This window comes from Terrapene carolina, unplaced genomic scaffold (genome assembly GCF_002925995.2).
Source record: "Terrapene carolina triunguis isolate 2854851 unplaced genomic scaffold, T_m_triunguis-2.0 Scaffold236, whole genome shotgun sequence".
Classification (NCBI taxonomy): domain Eukaryota; kingdom Metazoa; phylum Chordata; order Testudines; family Emydidae; genus Terrapene; species Terrapene triunguis.
Genome location: NW_020664587.1, coordinates 12,720,893 through 12,744,306, shown reverse-complemented (window position 1 = coordinate 12,744,306; position 23,414 = coordinate 12,720,893). Strand labels below are relative to the sequence as shown.

Here is a 23,414-nt window from a genome sequence, read left to right as displayed (position 1 = left end):
CCACCCCAATGTCCCCATAACACCCCCCATACCCGCAATCCCTGTGCCCCTACAACACCCCCATACCTGCCACCCCAATGTCCCCATAACACCCTTCATACCTGCAATCCCTGTGCCCCAACACCCCCAACCCCAGTATCCCCACAACACCCCCCATACCCGCAACCCCAATGTCCCCATAACACCCCCCATACCCGCAACCCCTGTCCCCGGGGTCTAGGCCACTCCCCTCCTCTCCACCCCATGCCCCGGGGCTCCAGCAGTGTCTGCGGGGCTGTTTGTTTCCCATTGGCTCATCTCATGCCTTGTCCCCGCCCCGCACCCCAGTCCCCGCCCCGGCTCCCCTTCTCCCGACCACGTGCCGCCATCAGCCCCGTGACTCGGGACATGCGCACGGCAGCATGTCCGGAGATCGCGCGGCGACTCGCGAGCATAGGCCACAGGGCCGGGGGGGAGGGGAAGAAAGGTGCACATGCGCATTAAGGGCACTACGCTACGCCTTGAGTTTTCGGCCGGGGAGGCGGAGAGAGAAAACAATACGCATGCGCCCTGAGGTGTGGCCGACGCTTTGTTCTCGACTCAAGGCGTTGGTTGCGCACGCGTAATGTGCCTCGCCTGATTGTGAGCGTGCTGCGCAGGCGCATTGAGTTCCCTTGGTACTTTGTTTTCGGCGGAGCTGTGACTTAATAAGGCGCCGCTAAGCGCGACGCGTGCGCAACGAGAGTCTCGCGCGCTTGTCTTCGCGGGCTGCAGGTTGCGCGTGCGCACGGACGACACCGGGCGACGGTTGGGCATGCGCATCAGTTCCCTTCGGCGCTTTGTTCTCGACGGCGGAGGCAGCGCATGCTTAGTGCTTGATCCTTCTGTGACGGGGGTGGTGTGCGAACGTCCACGCCGCACGGGAGCGGGCGGCGGCGGGAGCGCAGGCGCAGTGGGCGAGGAGCTGTTGGCGGCGGCGGCGGTGGTGTTTCCGGCCCTTCACTTCCTGTCTTGGGAGCCCCGGCGGTCGGTGCGCGGCAACCCTGTTCGCCCTCTCGGTCCCCCCGCTCGTTCGGCCGCCCCCCCGCCCCCTCTTTCCGCGGATGCAGCGCCGCGAGGACCCCGCCGCCCGGCTGGGCAGGGCCCCGGGCCCCGCCGCCAGACAAGGGACGCCCGGGCCTCGCCGGACGCCCCGAGGGGGAGCCCGAGGGGCCGGGGCCCAGCCGCCGCCGCTTCTCCCGCCCGCCGCTACCGCCGCCGCCGCCTCCCAGACCCCCACCGCCGCGCCCACCCCGCTCCTGCCCGGGGCCACCGTCAAGATGGAGCCCGAGAACAAGTACCTGCCTGAGCTCATGGCCGAGAAGGACAGTCTGGACCCGTCCTTCACCCACGCCATGCAGCTGCTGACGGCAGGTAGCGCCGGGAAGGGAAATAGGCCCGGGAGGAGGGGGGAGAGAGAGGGACTGTGGGGGGGGGGGGCGCGGCCCAGGGGGGGGAGAGAGAGGGACTGTGGGGGGGCCGTGGGGACCCGTCCCGTCAGTCGCCCACGCTGCGCTGCACCAGGCCCCGGCTGGCCAGTCCGGTCCTTCTCCCTCCGCTGGCATGGGGCAAAGGGGATGGGAGCGGGCGCTCCCCGAGAGGCGCAGCTGTTGCCAGCAGGCTGGAGGGGCGAGGAGACCCGCCCTTCTCCCCCGAGGCCGCGATCGGCGGAGGAGCAGGGCGCCCGCAGGACCAGCCGCGGGAGGGGCTGTGGCGTCTCCCTCCCGGCCGGCCCCGCTCTTTGTTCGACGCTCGGAGCTGCTCCCCCTGCTGCTCCCCGATCCGGCTGAGCGCAGACGGTGCCCGAGTGCCCCGCCCCTCGGACTGTGTCCCCGGGAGGTGACTGGCTTTTCTCGGTAGGTCGGAGCCTGGCTGCCATGAGGCCGGCCTGCCAGACGCTTCCCTCCCTTCGGGCCCTTCTCCTTCTCGCAATCGATTGGTCTTCGTGCGGGGAGGAGGGGCAGAGGCCAGGGTCTGGGGAGGTTGTGGCGAGAGGCTGAGCTGGGAGGGGGGCGGTCGCCTTTTTATTCTGGCCTTGGAACTGTTTGCCGTGTAAACGGCCTCGTCTGCAGGGTTTAAGCAGTGCATGGGGAAGTTAAATCGCCAAGGCGGAAGGGGGCAGTTTTATAGTTCAGCTTGCTCCTGCTGTGATGTAGTTTGGACGGACTGGTAGTTTTAAGATACACACATCTATAATTGTTTAGACGGCATCCAGTCCCAATGGTTAATTCGTGGATTGAGAGGGATTAAACACGAACCTAGAACTTTCTTCTTTAAGAAAGTGTGATTATCTTGGCCCTTTCCATCCTTGGGGGAGAGGAGACTAAGAATGGTAGTAAACTGTTTTTTATGTAGTCTCTATTCCAATTCCTTTGAAACATGGGATTGTGGGTTTTTTTAATTCACCACTGTGAAAATCTGTATTAGAGCTTGGTTCATGCCTCTGATGAAACTAAATGGAAATGGCACGGCAGTCTTTGTTCTGTGACTAGGCTAGCACTCTTTTCCCTGATCATCACTGTCCAATCGCCTGGTGGCTTGGATTTCTCCACATCACTACAGCGCAGCTGCACTGTAGTCACATTCAGTATCTGTATCAAGTAGACAGGGCTGTGTTGAAACACAGTTGTTGGTTTAAAAATTAGAACAAGTTAAAACGCTAACAGCTTCCTGTGTGTAACAAGGTGGAGAGGCCATGTAAACTAACACATAAAGGATGTCCTATTTATTTTAGACAAGAAGAGTAGAATTTAGCCTCTTGTTAGGTCTATTGCGTTTAAAAGTATATGTTTGATACTAATGCAATTCTTCATAAACTGCATTATTAGAAAGCAGTTATAATATGGTATTGCCGATATTAATATAGTAGATACATTACATCACTCCTTTCAACTCTTCATGTAAAACTAGGAAACTGCTGTTTAAAGCTAAAACAATGAGGAGTCCTTGTGTCACCTTAGAGACTAAACGAGGAGTCCTTGTGGCACCTTAGTCTCTAAGGTGCCACAAGGACTCCTCGTTGTTTTGGCTGATACAGACTAACACAGCTACCACTCTGAAACCTGCTATTTAAAGCTGTAATCTTCCTTGTTCAAGTGATTTGATGTGGCTCAGTTCTGAATTTGTATCTTGGTGCCACTGGTATACCTCTTGGTTTTGATAAATTAGATATGTATTATTCCCAAGATAATTAAGTGGTCTTCTTAAAAAAATCATGTTTTCCTGAAAACAATGTTTAAAGATGAGTCTTATAATATTTTAGCCTATAACAGTACTTCCACTAATGTGCCCTTCAACCAACTGGTGTTCTTCAACAGCAGAGGAAATATCTTTCAGAGTTGTATTAGTGAAGTGAAAACTTCTGGGTGCAGTACAAATTTGCTAATTCTTGTACAGAGAATGGCGTTCTCACCACGCGTAACTTTTTAATTGCTGAGTGGTGTAATGAAATATTTAATATAAATCCTCAGTACATTTACAAAATATCTTTCAGTGTATTACAGCAAAGTGCCAGATCTGCTATGGGTTGAGCTTTTCTTTCTGTTTAAAGCTTAATTACTCTAAGTGCTCTAAAATCCTCATGATTCACTCAGTTTGTCCGGACATTTGCTGTGCCTCATGGATGCAGGGTAGTGTTAATGGTCCAAATTTGGGGTCATTTGAGCAAGGGGCTCTCCTGAGTTAAGGTTGCTCTGTGTAACTCGTGCCCTTCCAGAATGTGGAGAGTGGCTAAATTTCTGAAATCGAGGAATTGAAGAGTTAAAGTACACACTACGCCCGTGACACACCCTTAACGCTGCCCTCTTTGAGCGGTGCCCCAGTTTGGCTTTGTTTGGGTGACTTTCTCAAAAATATTCACCATACAGCATTTGCAGTTCCTACTCTAAAATTCTGTTCAATTTGTCTAAGTATATCTGCACAGTCATAACTGAAATTTAGGTATCCTATCATTCATAGTTTGGTTTGGATTACATGAGCAGATTACTAGATTGGATAATGTATAAAGGGTCTGACATGCCAGTCAATCAAAGCTCTGAGCATAGAAAACTAAATTAAATCTCATCCTGAAGCGTGTCTCTTCTGATACGGTCTGAAGTCACTGGGAAAATTTAAATACTGCAGCTGTGTTCTTGAAACCTAGTTAGTGAATAAACAAAGGTCTTCAGTTTCAGTGCTGTTTTGCAACTTTCACAAGATTACCCCAGCCCTAAATATATACAGTTGTCATGCTGTTGCCAAGAGACTTTGAAAAAATAGAGTTTGTGTTCAGAGCAGTTTTTACGTTGTGAAAGGATATTTATAGTCTAAGAGTTGTGCTTGTACAATTTCTTCAGCCAATGTAACATCTAAAGACTCATTCTCTTATAAAGTCATCCAGTAACTTACTCTCAATCTGAATTCTTCATATGGATCAGGGAAAGCACATTTTACACTTCCAGAGGCTGTGGAAGATGGCTTTGACAGAGGTTCTGCTTGGACTCCAGTGTCTTTTATCTTCCTTGGGTCCTAGGAATCCTACAAAGGATAAGACATCTTAGATTTGGGCCATTCAGATCAGTCATTTCCATTGAGGCAGATATTACTCCTTTTGGCAAAGTGCCTACGTAGTATTGGACGTTTGATCAGTCAAATATTGTCAAAAATGATCAAATTTTAAAGCACTAATTTTTAGAACAGTAACAAAAGAAGAGTAAGACTTTATGGTCTCCAATTAGCTTAGCCTTAAATGCTTATGCGTTACTACGAAAAATGTTAAAATAACTCAGTTAAGTAACTCAGAAAAATGTGGAACAATGAACTGAAGTTCTGTGGCACCATGATGCAATCAAAAAGCTAGGCTGCCACCTACATCAGGGCATTCTTGGTAAAATATTTAACAATATTTGACTGTAGTCAAATAATACGCAGTCGACAGGTCAATTGAAGAGTTCAGAAGACTGAACATCGGGTGCAGATCCCAGATAACCCCCAAATATTCGGTTGGATCAGTTCCTCCATTTCTCCTGATCCTTCAGCACTGTGGGTGAGCGACTTGGTACCATAGGGCCCACAGTTCCTCAGAATCTATGTCCAGTGCCATTTTCTTCTCAGTTTCAAGATTGCATTGTAACTTCACCTCAGGGAGCCTGGTTCAGACAGTGTTTGGAGTCTTTAATGTGCCCAGCTCCACAGCTCTTATGTCTTACGCAACATTTACTTGATATGGGTCCTGTGAACTTTGACAAGAGACCATGACTGCTGCTTCCTTTCCATCCTACATGTCTTCAAAGAAAAGCAGATTTCTCTGGAGATACAGTCGCCTCCATCCAAGTAGCTGAGAATCAGTAGTACTATCTGATGTGGAGTCAGTCTCTTTCTCAGGAGCTAGTAGCACCGTGCTTGGAGGTGCCCCTTTTATTTCTCATCTCCAGCTGATGCTGTGTTGATTATTTCATCCTCCCTCCAAGTGATGCAAGGGCCTTTCACGATTTGATGGGCAGAATGGCCCATTCTAATGCACACCATATTGCATGCTGATTGGCCTGTGTAGACCCTGCTGGCACACAGTAAGCCAGTTAGTGCATGACGTGTTGGTGTGCCCCTAAGTAAACCCTTTGAGTTGCTATTTTCACCAACCGTGTCCATTTGAAAATAATTACGGTGTTTCACCATCGCCTGATTAAATGTTTTTTTTAAAGGGTACAAATTTGTATCCTCCCATTTGAAAACCTGCTGATCCTCTGGACTTTAATTTGGTGTTTCCAAAGCTTATGGAAAGACCCATTGAACCGTGAGTTCTGTTTTGTTAAGTTCTTGTACTGGGCCCATCACAGTGGTATGAGGGCCTTCCAGAATGAGATGTTAATCTTTTGTTTAGTTTCCTATTGCATGTGATTCCCCCTTCTTTGGGCACGCTCTCTCTCTGTGACACCTTTCACTGAAAGTGTCATCTCTGTCCACAGTTAAGAGGATGTCAGGGTTTTAGACCCGGGGTCTCAAACACGCGGCCGGCCATAGCTCCCCACGCCCTTCCGGATGCGCCGCGTCCCCGCTTCTTTGCCTATCTCCCAGTGCTTCCCGCTGCCAAACAGCTGTTTGGCAGCGCTTAGGACTTTGCAGAAGTGAGGGGGGAGGAGTGGGGATGTGGCATGCTCAGGAGAGGGGGGGGCCAGGGCGGGGACTTGGGGAAGGGGTTGGAATAGGGGCAGGAAGAGGGCAGAGTTGGGACAGGGACTTTGGGGAAAGGGTGGGAAGAGGCAGGGCAGGGACACTATCTTTCTTTCCCCACCACACTATAATTGGCTAGCTATAAAAGCTACAAATTAAGACTAAAAGCTAGGGTCATGTGTTGAAAGCCAAAAAAGTTTTTCCAGCTGTGATGACTTGACACGATTGAAAAGCCCTGTTGACTCTTGAGGTGCAGGTTAACATGTTTGAAGATTGTTAGATGGCCATGTTGTAGCTCAGGCTTCCCCCCAGGGTACAACACAATCAATTAATGTGCCTCCAAATGTAATGGTCTGCATTTTAACAAGTGTTAAATTGGCTTTTCGGTCCCGTTAAGACAACTCGATTGAGCTAATACAATTGAAAGCCACATATTTAGGGCTTCTGAAAGTTGCACTGGTTTAATTAAAGATGTAATTGGAAACCAATTTAATTAAACTGGTACAAACTCCTTTGTGGACACATTAATTTTGGTTTATTTTAAATTTATTAGGGATTAGTTTAGGATAGACTGAAATAAGCAACTATTAAACCAAAATAAGTTTAGCTAAATTGGATTAAAATGGTGCAACTTTGGTGCAACTTTCATGTACAGACAAGGCCTTAAACAGACTTGACCTAATTCCCAGGTGGTTGCCTCCTTGAAATGGGAGTGTTCTAAGAATTAGTAAGTTTTGGGACTGGTTCCTCTGGGGCAGTAGGAGGTTGCAGGTGGGTTCTTTGTTTGACTCAGAGATGAAGTTTGTATTATGGCAGAGTGGCAGCCCTGCTATGGTTAAGATTAAGATGAGGTTTCTGTTTAAATCTCTGCTCTTCAAAGGCAATGTCTAAACTTAAAACACTGCAACAGCCCAGATACAGTTGCACCTCTGTAGTGCTTTAGTGTAGACACTCATTACAGAAACGGGGGTTTTCCCATTGCTGTGGTTAATCCACCTCCCTGAGAGGCAGTAGCTAGATCGATGGAAGAATTCTTCCATTGGCCTGGTGCTTTCTACACTGGGGGCTTGTTTGGCTTAACTGTATCGCTCAGGGGTGTCGATTTTTCACACTCCCGCACAACGTAACTTGGTCGACTTAACTTTTCATTGTAGAACAGCCTTTAGTCTTCTAAAGTTTGATTGCTCAGATTGCCTTGAGATTTTGGGGTGCTTCATGAGGGTGCAGGAGTTCTGTTAGGGGTCCAAACGTAGAGCTGTGTGACCAAAGGGTTCACAAGAACTTTATTTGGAAAAGATTTTGCTTCTCTAGTTTAGCATGGCACAAGCCTCTTGCTCTAAACTGTTCTAGCCAGTCACTCGTGAATTATATTGCAGAGGGACACCAGCAAATTCCCAGTCCCAGGCTTGTCCCCACAAATGTGCATCTTGTACTGCCCATCACTTTCCTGGACACAATACAAGCTCATATAAATAAAGTACATCATTTTATTAATAGAAAAGTATATGCGCAATCTAAAAGGCATTACACTGAGCATGCATGTTACAGAGGAATTACAGGATTGTTAACCTTCTAAGTTTCACACCAGCTTGATAGCTCATGGGTACAAGCAGTTGTCCTTTGAATCTGACTCACCCAGCCAGTCAGTTCAGATCCCGCCAGAAAATTGGAAAAGATTGGAAGGCATATTGATCATATGTCAGGTTTTTTTTATTTTGAGATAATATAATCACAATTTTTTTTTTTAAGGATGCAAATATTTACTGGTGGGGGAGGAGTATTTTAGGAGATGGGGTTGTCTGAGCTCCTCTGCCTACCCGACCTCATGTGAGTTGAGTTCAGGGGTTCCAGCCCCCACCCCACTTCTTGCCTTCATGTGTATATGTTTGTATGTATCAGGTTGGGTGGGAGCTTGCCCATCTATGAGGGTCTGACTCCTTCCACTTACCTGCACTTGTCCTCGGCTCAAACACTAAGCCTGCTCCCCCGACAGAATACCACGCTTGTCAAGTTTAACAACCACTTCATTCCCTTTTACAGCCCCTTCATACCATTTAAACCTATGTTTTTCCCTACCCTTCATTAAATCCACAAACTGCTTTCATATCCCACCTCACTACTGACAGTACCCATGGCAAGAAGACCCCACTGCTTTGCTACGGATATAACTTATGCAATTCTGTATTGAAATAATGCAGACTGGAACCTCAAAGTACATATTCACCTCTTTCCTTTGATCACACACCTGGGGACTCAGACCCTAATTTCCTCATAACAGTCAGAGCTTTTTTAAACTACTCTAGTTTAGTCCTCCACTATTTAATACAGCTACATGTAACACAGTGAAAGCTGCTGGAATCCATGCAGATAATTCCCAGTGGCTATTGCCAGCTCCAGGGGGGCAGAGTTAAGGTTGTGTGGGCGTTTACCGTAACTCTGTATTTCCTGGTTTTCAGAGGTTTGTTTTGTGAAACTCAGCATTCTGGAAGGGCACAAACTATCACCAGGCAACCTTAACACTTCACTGACTAAGTTCTTTACCATATTAATTCATGAGGTTTGGAAGAAAGGTAGGCAACAGCACAGATGGCGTATTGTATTTTATGGGTTCATGTTCACGGTCAATTGAGGTGACTCGTGTTGTAATCCACCATTCCATTTGCTTATTATGAACCAACAATGTCCTTGGTCCTTCTAGAGTCCTAGATTTTGTGTAGAGAGACAGACAGGCAAGACTAAATGGGCTGCCCTTTTTTTAACACATCCAAATTTTGTTGCCACATAGTTATAAATGTACATATATTTACAGAGAATTTAGGGCGCTATAGCCTGTCATGATGCAACTGAATCTAAAGTGTCATTTCCATTTTGAGGAATGTAAATTATACTATTTTTATCTTGTCTAGAAATTGAAAAAATTCAGAAGGGTGAAACAAAGAAGGATGAGGAAGAGAACTACTTGGATTTGTTTTCCCACAAGAACATGAAACTGAAGGAACGTGTTCTGATACCTGTCAAACAGTATCCCAAGGTGAGGGCCAGAAAATAACTGACCACGTCTCTCTGATCTTCCTGTAAACATAAGATCTTACATGCTATGCTTCCTGAGTAGTGTCTTTCTCTAAATGTCATTCTGAGTTATGCTAGAGTGGTGCTCTGTTGCTGTGGAATTTCTTCTATGCAAATTTGTAGTATCTTATTTCTAACGTTTTGGATTTCTAGAATGTCAGGATAAAAATGCAAGTGTCGATGAGTAATTCTGCTCTTTCATTACCAGGGTAGAGTTTCTTCTTTAGCTCTCTTTTCATGCTTAAAAATTAAGACTCCCTCTAACTGTTAAGAATTGGTGTCTATAAAATGGTTGGAGTCTAGTAATTAGAATTAAATAGACTAAGTGAGTTAATTTAGCATGAATTGCTGGCAAAATAAAACCTCTAAAAAGAGCACGCCAGACAGTTGCTAATTTTTTCTACAAATATTATTTAAAGTACATCTCCATGAGCCTTTCTGTGAGGTGGGGCCGTGGATGACTTTGGTTAAACTTCCAGTGTTGCCGTGTCTACCAGTGAAGTTTTAACAGCAATCGTTATTAACTTCATTCAGCTTCAGGACTAAATCTGTTTATTTCCCTTATCAGTTTAATTTTGTTGGGAAGATTTTGGGACCCCAAGGCAACACCATTAAAAGACTGCAGGAAGAAACTGGGGCCAAGATCTCTGTGCTTGGAAAAGGTTCAATGAGAGACAAAGCAAAGGTAAGAGCTTGAAAATCCATATATGCAGATTGCCTTTCACTTGAGGATCTCAAAGCATTTTACAAAGATTAAAATCACTAGAACTCGGGGGTGCTGACTTCTCTCTTGCTCTAACAATATCTACCTCCATGTATATGTTACCTTGTGAAAAATTATTATGGTAGAGCTAAACTCTTTGCAGAAAATATGGCCTATGGTAATGCATCCTCTTTAAAACATTCTGTGCATTTGGATGCAAAGGCTAACTTTTTTTTTTTCTTTTGAAAGCTTAACTGCAAAATTAAAGAACTGAGTGCAATTCCAGCTTTCTTTACTCAGGCCCGGTCTACACTACATGGTTAGGTTGACATAAACTGCCTTGTGTTGATCTAGCTGTGGAAGTGTCTTCACTTATATTTGGCTCCTGCCGACATAAGTGCTACTCTACACTGATTTAGTAACACCGCCTCTCTGAGCAGCGCAGAGTCACAGCCAATGTAATTTGGACAACACAGTGTCAGTGTAGACGCTGCATTGCTTACTTCGACTGTTACTAGCTTTCTGGAGCCATCCCACAGTGCCCCACACTGACAATACAATCCAGACAAGCACTCCTGATGAGGATGCACACACTGACACAAGGAGCCAAGTGTGCGCACACAAGCGATTCACATAACTGGTGGCCGGATCCTGACGTAAGTTAGGTCGACATAATTTTGTAGTGTAGGCATGGCCTTAGTGCCTTCCTTAACCAGGATATGGGAGGGCATTCAGACAAGGAATACATTCTTTTTTTTTTAATCTTTCCCCTGTGTGAAATCCTCTGGGCACTTACAGGTTCACTGGCAGTGTCAACCTAGAACATACCAGTCTTTTATCTTCAGAGAATAGCAAAGTGCCAGGAGGATTTCTGAATGGAGAAACTACAGAAATTGATTTCTGTACTGAATGCTCCCCTCCTCCTTGCCCCTAAAGCTTGGTTAAATGCGGTAGTCAGTGCAGAGCTAGGATTTCACTCAGTTTTTACTTTAACTTTCCAAGTCACCTTTACGTTTTTAGATTTTTTTCCAATTTAGTAAGAATCTGTTGAATTAATTTAGACACTTAACATTCAAGCTGAACTGGCACTGTCTAAGGTGTTACCACAATTTTTCATTGCAAAGCAGTGCCTGGAGGGGGAGAGAGTGCCTTTGAAAGGGAATGGTGTTACTTGTATCAGCCAAAAATCTTCTGAAGAAGCAGTTACATTAATACAAGTACCAACAGCTCTTTCACGCTAATATAAAAAGATGGAAGCTGTAGGGGAATAGACTAACTGCTCTTGGTAAATCATTGGATAAGAATGTTGCTGCTGACATGTGACTTGAGTTCAGCTGTGCATTTGAGAGCAGGAAGCAGTTACAAGGGAAGTGATAAAAAGCACTTGCACAGAAGAAATATGACTAGCTGTTAATGGCAAACCAGTTTAGTACCACTGACTTGTATACCAAGCCTGACAAAGTATATACTACTGAAAGCTGCAGTAAAGTTCACCCAGGCCAAATCACAGTGAAATCATTAATAGCCTCTTAAAACTTTATGGTCTGACTTTTCAGAGGTGTTGAGCACACTCACAATTTCCACTGAAGTTAATGGGAGCTGCAGGTGTTCAGCAATCAGTCCATTGCTGTCTTTGGAGACCACTTCTTTTATATGTCCATCTGTGACATTCCTCAAGGTACAATCTGGACTGCTGTTCCCTGAATGCTCTTTTTACATTGCTTCGCTGTGAGCAACCATTCCTTATCTGCTCTCATATAGCTTCCAGCATGCAAATTACTCCCAGTTGTATTATGAATGCTCTAGCCCAGTGGTCTCTAAATCTTTTTACGCACAAGATCACTTTTTGAATTTTAGTGCAACCCAGGATCTGCCCCGCCCCACTCACTCCATCCCTCCCCCTTCTCTCCATCACTTGCTCTCCTCCACCCTCACTCACTTTCACCAGGCTCAGGCAGGGGGTTAGGATTCGGGGGTGGGGGGGAGGTTGCAGGCTGGGGGCGAGGGGTTTGGAGTGTGGGAGGGGGCTCTGGGCTGAGCCTGGGGCAGGGGGTTGGGGTGCAGGAGGGAGTGGGGGGTGCAAGCTCTGGGAGGGAGTTTGGGTGTAGGAGGAGGCTCCAGGCTGGGGCAGTATTGGGGTGCAGGAGGGGGTTATGAGGTGCTGGCTCCAGGAGGGGGTTGGGGTGCAGGAGGGATACGGGCTCCCACCAGGCGGCACTTACCTTGGGCGGCTCCCAGTCAGCAGTGCAGCGGGGCTAAGGCAGGCTCCCTGCCTGCCCTGGCCCCACACTGCTCCCAGAAGGGGCCAGTGTGTGTGTGTGGGGGGGGGGGGGGCGGCACGTGGCTCCACGTGCTGCCCTTCCTTGCAGGCATCGGCCCTGCAGCTACCTTTTGCCACAATTCCCTGTTCCCAGCCAATGGGAGCTGTGGGGGTGGTGCTTGCAGGAAGGAGCAGCATGTGGAGACCCCTTCCCACTGTGGGGGTGTGCTGGCCGCTTCCGGGAGTGGTGTGGGGCCAGGGCTGGCAGGGAGCCTGCCTTATTGACAGCCCCGCTGCACCACCAGACTTTTAGTAGCCAGAGATAGCGATCAACTGGGAGAGTTTCCAGCATCGACCAGTCGATCGCGATCAACCGGTTGGTGACCACTGTTCTAGTCAGTCATTCCTGAATCATATTGCAGAGGGACACCAGCAAATTCCCAGTCCCGGACTTGTCCCCAGAAATGTGCATCTTTTACTGCCCATCACTTTCCTGGACAATACAAGCTCATATAAATAAAGTACATTATTTATTAATAGAAAAGTTTATGCACAATCCTGTTGTCCTAAATACTTCAATCCAAACACATTGGTTTAGATAAAATAGTAAAACAAATTTATTAACTACAGAAAGATGGATTTTAAATTATTACAAGTAATGAGGCACAAAAGTCAGAATCCGTTACAAAGAAACAAAAGGTAAAACACAACTAATATCTAACTTAACAAGCTAAGTGAATTCAAAGAAAGGACTCTCACCATAAGTTCCATAATTTTTACCGCCTGAATCTTTCAGTAAAGATCTCCCCCAGGGCTTGTCTACACTCACTGGAGGATCAACGCTGTGGCGATCGAAGCATCGGCGGTCAATTTGGCAGGTCTAGTGAAGACCCGCTAAATCGACTGCTGATTGCTCTCCCTCGGCTCCTGTACTCCACCTGATCGAGAAGAGTAAGGGGAGTTGACGGGAGAGCATCTCCCATCAACGTTGCGTAGTGTGGACCCCGCAGTAAGTAGATCTAAGCTACATTGATTTGAGTTGCGCTATTCACGTAATTCAAATTGCGTAGTTTAAATCGACTTTTCCCTTTAGTGTAGACAAGGCCTCAGTCTAGTGCAGCTTCCTTTCTTCATCCAGTGTTGTTGACGCCATTGGTAGAGAGAAGAGAGAGATGATTTGTGCTGATTGCTTTCTCTTCTTAAAGCCCTCTCTCTTGTGCAAGAGTCATCTCAGCTGGTAAGAATCACCTCCAGTGTATGGGGAGGGAGGAAGGAACTCTCAGCTGTTTCTTTGTCAAGCTGTAGCTTTTTGCCCACACCCTCTTTCCTGCCAAAGAATGGCCACTTAACTAGTTGGTGGCCCATTTGACTTTGTTGACACCTAGCTTTTTATCTGTGGGGAACTGGTTTGGCCTTGCGCCCCCTCCCCCCCCAGATTTGGAACCTGTCTTAGCAATATCATACAATAGAACTGTACATCTTTACATACAGTGTTGCCGCACATATTTCACCAGGACAATAATGATCAGCAAATTGAGTTTACAAATTTTACTTCACAAGGCATACTTTGTACGAAACGTATCATAATTCTGAAAGCGATGAACATAGGGGTAGAAACTGTCACATCATCCTTACTAAATTATGGATATTTTCTGGTGGAAAATTGGTCTGTTCTTGTTTAAAGAAGTCTCTCATTCTTACCTTACAGTACTGTCACTTGTTTCCTTTTTTCTTTCCATTTACTCTTGGTACTGCAGACTGTGCTTCCTTCCTGTGGCACAACTTAATTTTTCTATAGCCCCATTCACAGGATAAGCATTACTTATGCCAGAAACCTGTTTTGAAGTCTCAAGGGGGTTACTGTTTGACCTCCATGGTCAAACATGGCTGAAAATTTTAGGGTAGACAGCCTTGTCCTGCTAATCAATGCTTAGAAACATGATTAAGGAAGAAAATGATTTCTTTGCACCTTGTTTGGCTTTAGGAAGTTGAATCATGCTTTATTTCAGGAGGAAGAACTGCGCAAAGGAGGAGATCCCAAATATGCTCATTTAAATATGGATCTGCATGTCTTTATTGAAGTCTTTGGACCACCTTGCGAGGCCTATGCTCTCATGGCTCATGCCATGGAAGAAGTCAAGAAGTTCCTTGTTCCGGTATGCAAATTTGTTTCTTGGTGCTTTTTAGAATAGAGCCTTGGCTTTGGTACCCTTCCCTGGGGAACATACAGTAGCTTATTAGTTAACTTGTGCCCTAAAGGAAGAGATTTTAAACCACTAACTGCCCAAGCTTAGGAAGTGGTGGTGTAGATGTGTTGGTCACAGGATATTGGAGAGACAAGGTGGGTGAAGTAATGCCTTTTATTGGATCAACATGCTTTCGAGCTTTCAGAGAGCTCTTTTTCAGGTCTGGGTACTTGGTGTCACAGTTAAATACAAGATGGAACAAACTGATTAGCATACATAGTTAACATATTATTAGTTAACTGGCTGCTTCACCTTGAATGGCCTCTGACAATGTGTTAGATACTTATACTAAACAATCTGTTCCATCTTGTATTTAGCTCTGATGCTGGAGCTCTGTATAAGCTTGAAAGCTTGTCTCTTTCACCAGCAGAAGTTGGTCCAATAACAAATGTTACCTCACTCACCTTGTCAAGCTTAGGAAGAAGCTTCTTCTAGAGGCACATTACTTCATAATTGCCACTTTGGGGTTTCCTGTACCAACTAGGAAACATCTGTTACTGGCTGATATGACAGGGTATTGGACTAGGTAGATGAAACTGGTCTGAGTTTGTATGGCAGCTCTTCTGTCCGGAGCAATCTTAGCTATGCCCTGTAGGGTAATAGATTTCTTGAATGAGTTCCATTCATCACTTGAAATTGCCTTGTAGAGACCTAGCAGGAAAAAGTCCTGGTAGCTCACTTTTAATGGGTTTCACTTGAAGCAGCCTATTTCAGCTGATACCCGGGCATGTTATATGAACACTTAATGCCTTTTTTTAATTTGGAGATGGTTTTCATTGACTGAGCTTACAAGGCCCTTATGTGCAACTTTATGGCATTGCTTTGTTTGGATGTAAAACAGTAAGTTTTGAATGCCATGTCTGATCAATTCCAAAATTTCAGGGAATGTTTTGGGTGTCAATAAGCAGAACCCTGTGGATTTTGGTGAAAACCAGAAAAATAAAAAAGGGAGAAATGGGAGACATGCGGAGTCCAGGGCTTTTGGTTAGCAGAACCACAGCTTCAGACGTCTCTGTAATTCTCTATAGATAAAAGAATTGATTGAGGGAGGAAAATAACACATTCCAGCATAACATTACCCCTTATTTGAGTTCTTCCTTTGTCCCAGTTGAGTTTAAAATGTTACCACCCCAAAGGAGAGAGAAGAAAAGAGAATAAGAGTGGTGTGGCTGGGGGTGGGGCAGAGTGGTGGGCACACAGGGCTCCTGGCATTGGGGGTCTGGGGTTTGCAACATGTCTCTGAAATAGACGATGGAAGGGAGTGGCACTCGGGGAGCTTGGGGAGGAGAATGGAGGAATGGCAGGAGCCCCTGATGTGTGCAATAAGCTTAGTTTACAGAAGCAGTGTTGCTGTGGCAGCTCTGGAATCCCGACAGGCAGGCTAGTATTGGTAACCTGATCTGTGCGCGTGTCTGGGGAGGAAGTGGGTTGGAGTGGCTTCTTCTGAGTTACCAGAATCTTCTGCTGATTCCCTAAGCTATATCCCCTGGGGAGATAAAGCGTGGAGCAGAGAGATGTGCTGTGTTCATGGGAATGTGAAAAGACGGCTTGGGTTTGCAAATGGGCATTTACTCTTCAGCAGGCTGCATCCAGCTCCTGCTTTTGTGTGGGTGCAGTGATCAGTTTCCAGTGTGCCTTTGGAGGAGAGCATGGCATTTTCTGTCAAAAGCATTTGGCTGGCAGTGAACCCACATGTTTCAAAAGGGGACTATAGATGCTTTGTGACAGCTGCTGTAGCTTGAGGTGTGACTCATACAGTTTTCAGCAACTGATGCTCTAACATGTTAATCTCTGACACCTCAGAGCACGGGGTGGCTAGCTACTAGTGTCCCTTTTCTTCTCAGGACATGATGGATGACATCTGCCAGGAGCAGTTTTTGGAGCTGTCCTATCTGAATGGGGTACCAGAACCAGCACGTGGCCGAGGGGTCCCTGTGCGAGGAAGAGGAGCAGCTCCCCCTCCTCCACCTGTTCCTAGGTAACTTTCAAAAGTATTGATGCTGGAAATGGAAATTCTTGTTGTTTATGTAGCAAACTGGTTAAATTATTATTTTTGTGTGTGTGCCTGAACTCCAAATATTGGAACTTCCAATATTGCAGGGCTGCTTTTATTAAATTGGGAGTTATGGTCTTGTATGCTCTAGCAGTGAGTGTGCTAGAAAAGGGGTAATAAGACTTTTTTAATGGGAGTTGGTGAATGTTTTGTAATCTGAATTGCATTAGCTTTAGAAAACCACCTTGCTGAAATCGCATCTGATTTCTAGAACTACTTAAAGTTGAAACCTATAGCTCATTGGTTCATCATCCCCAGTCAATGGGTCCTCCAGGGCACTGAGAATCTGCAGCTTGTGCGTAACTCCCATGGAAGCTTGATGTTGCTACTATCCTGACACTGATGCTTTGCTCGATGCATTGGACTAAATCAGTGATGAACCTATGCTACACAGTACCAGTATAGCTAGCATTTATCCCAAATGAAGGATAAAAAGAGAAGCCTCTTGCTGGTGTCTAAACGTGTTTAGTACTCAAGGGTGGTTAGTCATCTCCTCATTGGACTTTGTAAGACCCCAGGGTTCCCTTTCTCCTTAGCAAACCTACTCACCTGATCAGCTATGATAAATGTGAAGAAAAGGTCTGGACTACTTTTGTAGTAACCAGACAACCTCTGCAGATCCACACCTTTTTAAGATGTTTAGAAGTGGTGACTACTTGGGTATTCAGCTGTTCTCTGCATTTTCCTTTGGTAATGTTTCATATTGGTAGTTTTTATGCAGCATTAATCTTTTACCAGAGTTGCATTATAATCCTATTTATGCATCCAGTTATCAGTTTTATAGCACCCGTAACAAATAACTGTTGATCTGTCAGTAAATTGTCTTAGATATTTAGAACATCATTGTGGCTTTTGCAGAGTACATATATGGCTATTTCTAATCCTTTTTCTTCCTAGGGGGCGTGGTGTGGTGGGCCCTCCCCGTGGGGCCCTGGTGCGAGGAGCACCAGTGAGAGGTGCCATAGCTAGAGGAGCTACTGTGGCCCGTGGTGTACCCCCTCCTCCAGCAGTAAGGGGCGCTCCCGTACCAAGAGCTCGTGCAGCAGGCATTCAGAGAATACCGCTTCCTCCTCCTCCCGCACCAGAAACTTACGAAGATTATGTAAGAAACTTTAATACATACTCTTTCCAAGTAGCTAGAAGCCAATTACTTACAGATCCTAAGGGCATGTCTACACTGAAATTAAAAACCTGTGACTGGCCCATGCCAGCTGGCTCAGGCTAAGGGGCTGTTTAATTAGGTGCTCTGGCTGGAGCCCAAGCCCAAACATCTACACTGCAATTAAACATTCCTGCAAGCCCGGGTCGGCTGGCACGGGCCAGCCATGGGTGTCTCATTGCAGCGTAGGCATACCCTAAATGTTGGGTATTAACAAAGCAATTGCACTAATGGCCCTTGCTTAGTAGCAAACGCTAGCACTAGGCTGAATGGTTGAACTGAGAGAGGTGAGGTTATTGTTTTCTGTTAATAAGTTTCCGTGTGCGCCATAATGAAACACTTCTTTTGGAGGAGAATAATTACAATGCAACTGAAGTGTGGCCAAGATTATATTTTAAAACAAGTACTGGTGCCCAGCAAAAAAACAATCAAAACACTTCTGTGGAAAGCTGCTTGTAGAAGCAGGGAGCACTGGAGTCTTCAGACCATGTAACTACGGCAAGAACTTACTTTAACATGTGAATAAACTTGGTTAAAATGTTGTTGTCACTACAGACATACCCCTGAGTGTTTTCTTTGCTAAACTAAGAATATTTGCTCTTCTCATTTTAAAGAGATAGAGAAACAGCACAATGACTTGGTTTAGATGAGCACCGGAGTAAATATTTGAGGACCCATCACAGTGAGATTTGTCTTCTCTCTCTCACCCACACCCACCCCTCTCTTCACCTGGTTAAAACTAGTGGGTTCTGTCTACCTGTAAATCCTATGTTGGAGAACCCAGTTACGAGACGTCTGACATAGCGTGGACATAATGCAGCCTTGGACACTTTAGAGGACTCTGGCATGCCTTGTGAACATGATTAACGTTCTCACCTTCACTGCAAGATAAAGGTTCCCCTGGGACATGCTAGGATTGATAAGTTCATCTGAAAAGGACTGCCGAGTAAATTCAGTTTTGCTCTTTCCCTCATTCAGAATGAATGACACCCTCCACATGTATCCATTCTTATGTCATTATCTGTTTCAGGGTTATGATGATACATATGCGGAGCAGAGTTATGAGGGATATGAAGGCTACTACAGCCAGGGCCAAGGGTAAGTTTGTCATTTTTCAGTCCCCTTTAATCCCATTCTTGAGAGAGAATTCTGCATGACTTTTTACAGAATTTTCAGGTAAAATTAAACGTTTCCATTATTTTAATAACATTTTGAGACCAGTTGTGCCTTGTTCTGTTGGCTTCTAATGTGCTTGAAACAAGCAGCATGTGCGGAAAGGTACATTTCAGAAAGTTCCCACTAGCCTTTAGCTCTGCCTTTAAAAGGAGTGGTCATACTTACCCAAGGTGGTAGGGAGGTTTTAGGTGTCCTAATTCAAGCACTACAAAGCAAGTCTTGAATTATTCTTGACCGTCTTATGAATTTGAATGCTCCAGCTCTTGGGGTTTGTGAATAAATGTTTTCACCTCTACACAACTAACTTAAACGCATCCTGTCTTCCTCTTTCAGGGACACAGAATATTATGATTATGGACATGGGGAGGCACAAGAATCCTATGAAGCTTATGGTATGTCTGGACACACTGCTTATGTGACAGGGAGAGAAGGGGCTATAAGTCAGTTGGGAATTGCTTGAAGTTTATCGGATCTCTTTTTGCTTTAAAATTTCTGTCTTAAAGTAAGAAAATGCTGATGGTATAGTTCCAAAAAGTGACCGAGGGGCCTTCATGGGGAAAAATATTTACATTCCACAGATAACACAGGTCTATGTGACAGTCAAACTAAGGTCATACATCATGGCTTTGTTAGGCTCATATCTAGTTTGACTCTTGCAGAGGTGACCTTACCTAAAGACCTGCAGTAGAATGCCATGTTGGAGTTCTTGCCACTGTGTGCCCCCCCACTTTTTTCTTCAGAAGTGGGTGTTTCTGAGCATCGGTCAGTTTTGTGCATGGAATACTCCACAGCTGGAGGTCTGATTCCCACCTACAGCATTGCTTTTACAGTAATTTGGTTTGCAGAGATTATATTTTGTTGAGTTGGATGAATGCACAACTCCAGCTGCTTCCTTATAATCCTCAAAACTCTTTCAGCTGAGACTGACTCTGCAATAAATACGTGCTTAAAAGATGGATTTTAATCTAGCATTAAATTTTCTCTTTAACTCGATAGAGCTCTGTAGCGACTGTATATATGGCCTATGTTTGGCTAATGAAAATACTCCATTTGTAATTTCCCAAAATCTGCGCTGGTCATATAGAACAAGAAGTCTTATCTAACTAATGCTGTTGTTTAAATCATATATAGGAGACAACACTTTGAGAAGCCATAGTAAAATATTGATTTATTACTATTGCATTGCATCATGAAGAATTTAGGAGGATTGAGTAAACTGAGGCAGTTCTGGCTTGCTAGTTGTGAATTGCACTGCCATGTAGCAAAGAGCGAGATTTCTGGTCTTCTGTTGAAAGTGCTGCAAAAGCAGTGCAATCAGCCACTTGATGTATTAGAAGCACATTTTCAGCAGCCTCTACAGTCAGTTAAGGTACAGAATTAGTTCTTGTGGGAATCCCATTAAGTACTCCTGCTGGGGCTTGAGACTCAAGTATTTTGAAGGGGAGAAAGGTGGCTAGTTTTGGGTATATGAGATTTTCGGGGCTCAGAGAAGCAGAGGGAGGCCTCTAGCTGTCCCATGATTAAGCGCATGAAATGTTAAGATGGCATTATACTTCCTGCTTCAGGAGCAAGCAGAAAGTGAGGCTTAACTTTGTGGTGGCATACTGGTCCATACTTGCATTGTATGGAGTTTAAATTCAACTGCCTAACCAAAGATTTTCTCATCAGTCTGAGTTAAATATGAATAGACACTTGCTGTCAGTAATGCTGGATATCTTCCTTGCTTCCATTTAGAATAGCTGTTAAATGCCTTGTTTTGTTTCATGTGTTGGTTATGCAACACAAAGAAGCTTTTGTGTTTCTACTTGGTAAGAGAACAGTGCTGTTGTCTGAGATTTGAAGGCCAAACTGCTCGTACACTCGGCATGAAGTTGCCACAGTTAATCTGTTTATTCGCAGTAATTTCCTTTGGCCTCTGCTTTCATGAAAACAAAATTAGAAAAATAAATTGTGCAGCCAGTGTGGAGGCCACTTTGAGGAAAATCAAAATGCATTTCACGGTGGTGGAATGGAGAGTTATGCTTGCCTCTCAGTGCTTGGTGTATATTTATTCCTCTGAAACCGGTGACATGTGGAGAGAGTGGCAGATGTGCAAAATAAGAATATTGCAAGCGCAAGGCTTAATAAAAGCTGATCTTGGATATTTGGGACTTGAGCTAGCTCTAGGAGAATGGGATTTGAACTTTGCTTGTTTCAATAGTTATTTATATGGCAAAAGGACTTTGAGAGTATTCAGCTGTCCTACTGAAAGCTTTTTACCATAAGTAGTTATACATGTTGGTGCAGGTACCATGTTTAGCGAGTAGTAAAATCCTGATCTCAGGAGACAGGCATTGAATGTTGAGGTATCTTCTAGAATGTAATCCCTAAGTAATCACTGTCCCACCCTTCTGCTACTAACTGGCAGAAAACACTGTGATATCTCTGGGTTCAGTATGAGACTGCCATCCCAGAGCAGTGGTAGTGATTTAGTCATTTTGGCAGGTTTGTGCAAGGAGACTTCCTTGCTTTTATTTTTAAAAAGGAGAAAAACGCTTCTTGTAGCAGTATCCTGCACAGCTGAATCAGAGTTTATGGATTATAAAATGCTGCTTGCTTACAGACTGAAAGAGCTTTAATGGCTGTGACCTTAACTGAGGCTGACTGCCAAAGCTGCTTCAGGAATTGGAGTCTGTTTCAGATCTACTAAGATTAATTGGTTGTTATTCATAGATGAAAGGTATCAGGTTTGTTCAAGTGAGCCTAGTGGGGGTATCATATCTGCAGACTTCCAAAGGGGTTCCCATACAAGTTAACTTTGTTAAATGCTTGCAAAGTTAGAGATGTTCTTGGTAGAGATTTAATATTTGTGGAACTTGAAGCTATGTGACACTGGGATCTTGTAGATAAACAGTAGTCTTATAAAAGCTTAAAGGGTGGCCTATAAAGGCCTGTGAGCCAACAGAGTTGTAGGAATATTAATGTCACTGGTCTTCACAAAGTCGTGATATTGAAACTGGAGGCAGGTGTTCTGACTGCTACACAGTGCAGTTATGCTGCTGCCCTTGTATGCATGCATCTCATACTGTTAGTGTGCTGTGCACTTTGACGTTTATTGCTCTCTATTTTGCAGGCCAAGATGACTGGAATGGAACAAGGCCCTCCCTGAAGGCCCCACCAGCTAGGCCAGTGAAGGGGGCCTACAGAGAGCACCCTTACGGACGCTATTAAAAACATGAGGGAAAAATATCAGTTATGAGCAAACAGTTGTTACTGATTCTTGTATCTCCCAGGATTCCTGTTGCTTTACCCACATCAGACAAGTAATTGTCTAACTGTTTTTCTTCGTGGCCCCCTTTTCTCCCACTCCATCCTCACCTTGCATTCTGGCTTCTGTACGTAGTATTTTAAAATGAGTTAAATAGATTTAGAAGACCAACTTTAATTTTTTTTTAAGTGTGTAGATTGCTTTTCTTTGTTGTTTAGATATAAACACAACTGTACTTTTTTTAATAAAAGTTGAGTTTAAAAAAAAGTTAGTTTCAAAAGTGACATGCTTGCTTAACAGTTATGAAATTAAGGTTTTGTTAACCTTTAAGTTTGGTTTTTAAGATACCCGTAAAAGTTGTAGTTGCAGAATCCCAAAAGTAGGCTACATTTCAAAATTCAGGGCTGTTTTTAAGAATTAAAATCATAATGTAACGGTAGTGGCTGCCACCGTTTAAAAGTAAGCTCAGTTGTCAAACTTTCCTTAAAAGCAGATTGCTGATGAATCTTAAGTTTAAATTTTAATACAAAGATCCTCATAACAAATTAAATAGTTTTTTTTTTTAAAGTTAATTGATTTAAAAAAAAAATTAGGTTTGTAAAATTGACTTTTATGTGGGTTTTGAAATCTAGCCCCGAACACGCGGTGTTGAGAGATGCTTGGGAAGCAGATTTTCCAGTGTAAAGGGGTTCTTAGCTTGGTTCTGTGCGGAGAACTTTTAAGACAAGAACAAATTTAAATTACTACACTGCTCTGTCTAATTGCCCAGGGTTTGAAATTAGAAAGTATTAAATGGATAGTAGGTTTGCATTCTGTAAAACTACAGATTTCTCGTTTTAGGATATTTGGGGCAGATAATACAGTGCGAGTTGAAAATTGGCAAAGGTGTCAATATTTAGCAATCCCAGTGACTTGTTCAAGTGTGTCTCAACACTAGCTTTATATAAAAAGGGACACTGCAGCTGAAAAAATGAGAAATTTCACTTTGTACATAGGTTAAAGTCCTAATTGGATTTGTACGCTGTCCTCCCACTTTGTTCTTGAAGATTAAATGCTACGTGTGTAAAGTCTGCCTAAATAGGTAGCTAAAACTTGTCAAAATGTCTGCAGCAGTTTGTCAATAAAGTTTAGTCCTTTTTTAATCAAAGTAAATGTGATGAATTGTCATTTTTTTTTGTTGAACAATAAAATAGCTTTTCTCTTTCAAATAAACTTAAATTAATGCTAAAGTTAATGGTCTTTTTAAAATATGGAGACATTCTAAAAATGGTGTTTTTCTGTAACCTTTACAAAAAGCTATCAAGCTGGTGAGTGAGCTTAATTTTAAAAAGGAGGA

General features: G+C 44.4%; 1 protein-coding gene across 1 annotated transcript; it reads left to right on the top strand.

Annotated features, from left to right (window-relative positions):
- Nucleotides 1-986: 986 nt before the first annotated feature.
- On the top strand, nt 987-23,230 carry KHDRBS1 (KH RNA binding domain containing, signal transduction associated 1). The gene is made up of 9 exons (XM_024199272.3): nt 987-1,392; nt 9,072-9,196; nt 9,803-9,919; nt 14,207-14,353; nt 16,288-16,421; nt 17,394-17,598; nt 18,686-18,753; nt 19,165-19,223; nt 21,944-23,230. Exons 1-9 carry the CDS (start codon nt 1,083-1,085, stop codon nt 22,039-22,041), a joined length of 1,263 nt encoding a protein of 420 aa, XP_024055040.1. The 5' UTR covers nt 987-1,082; the 3' UTR covers nt 22,042-23,230.
- Nucleotides 23,231-23,414: the final 184 nt, after the last annotated feature.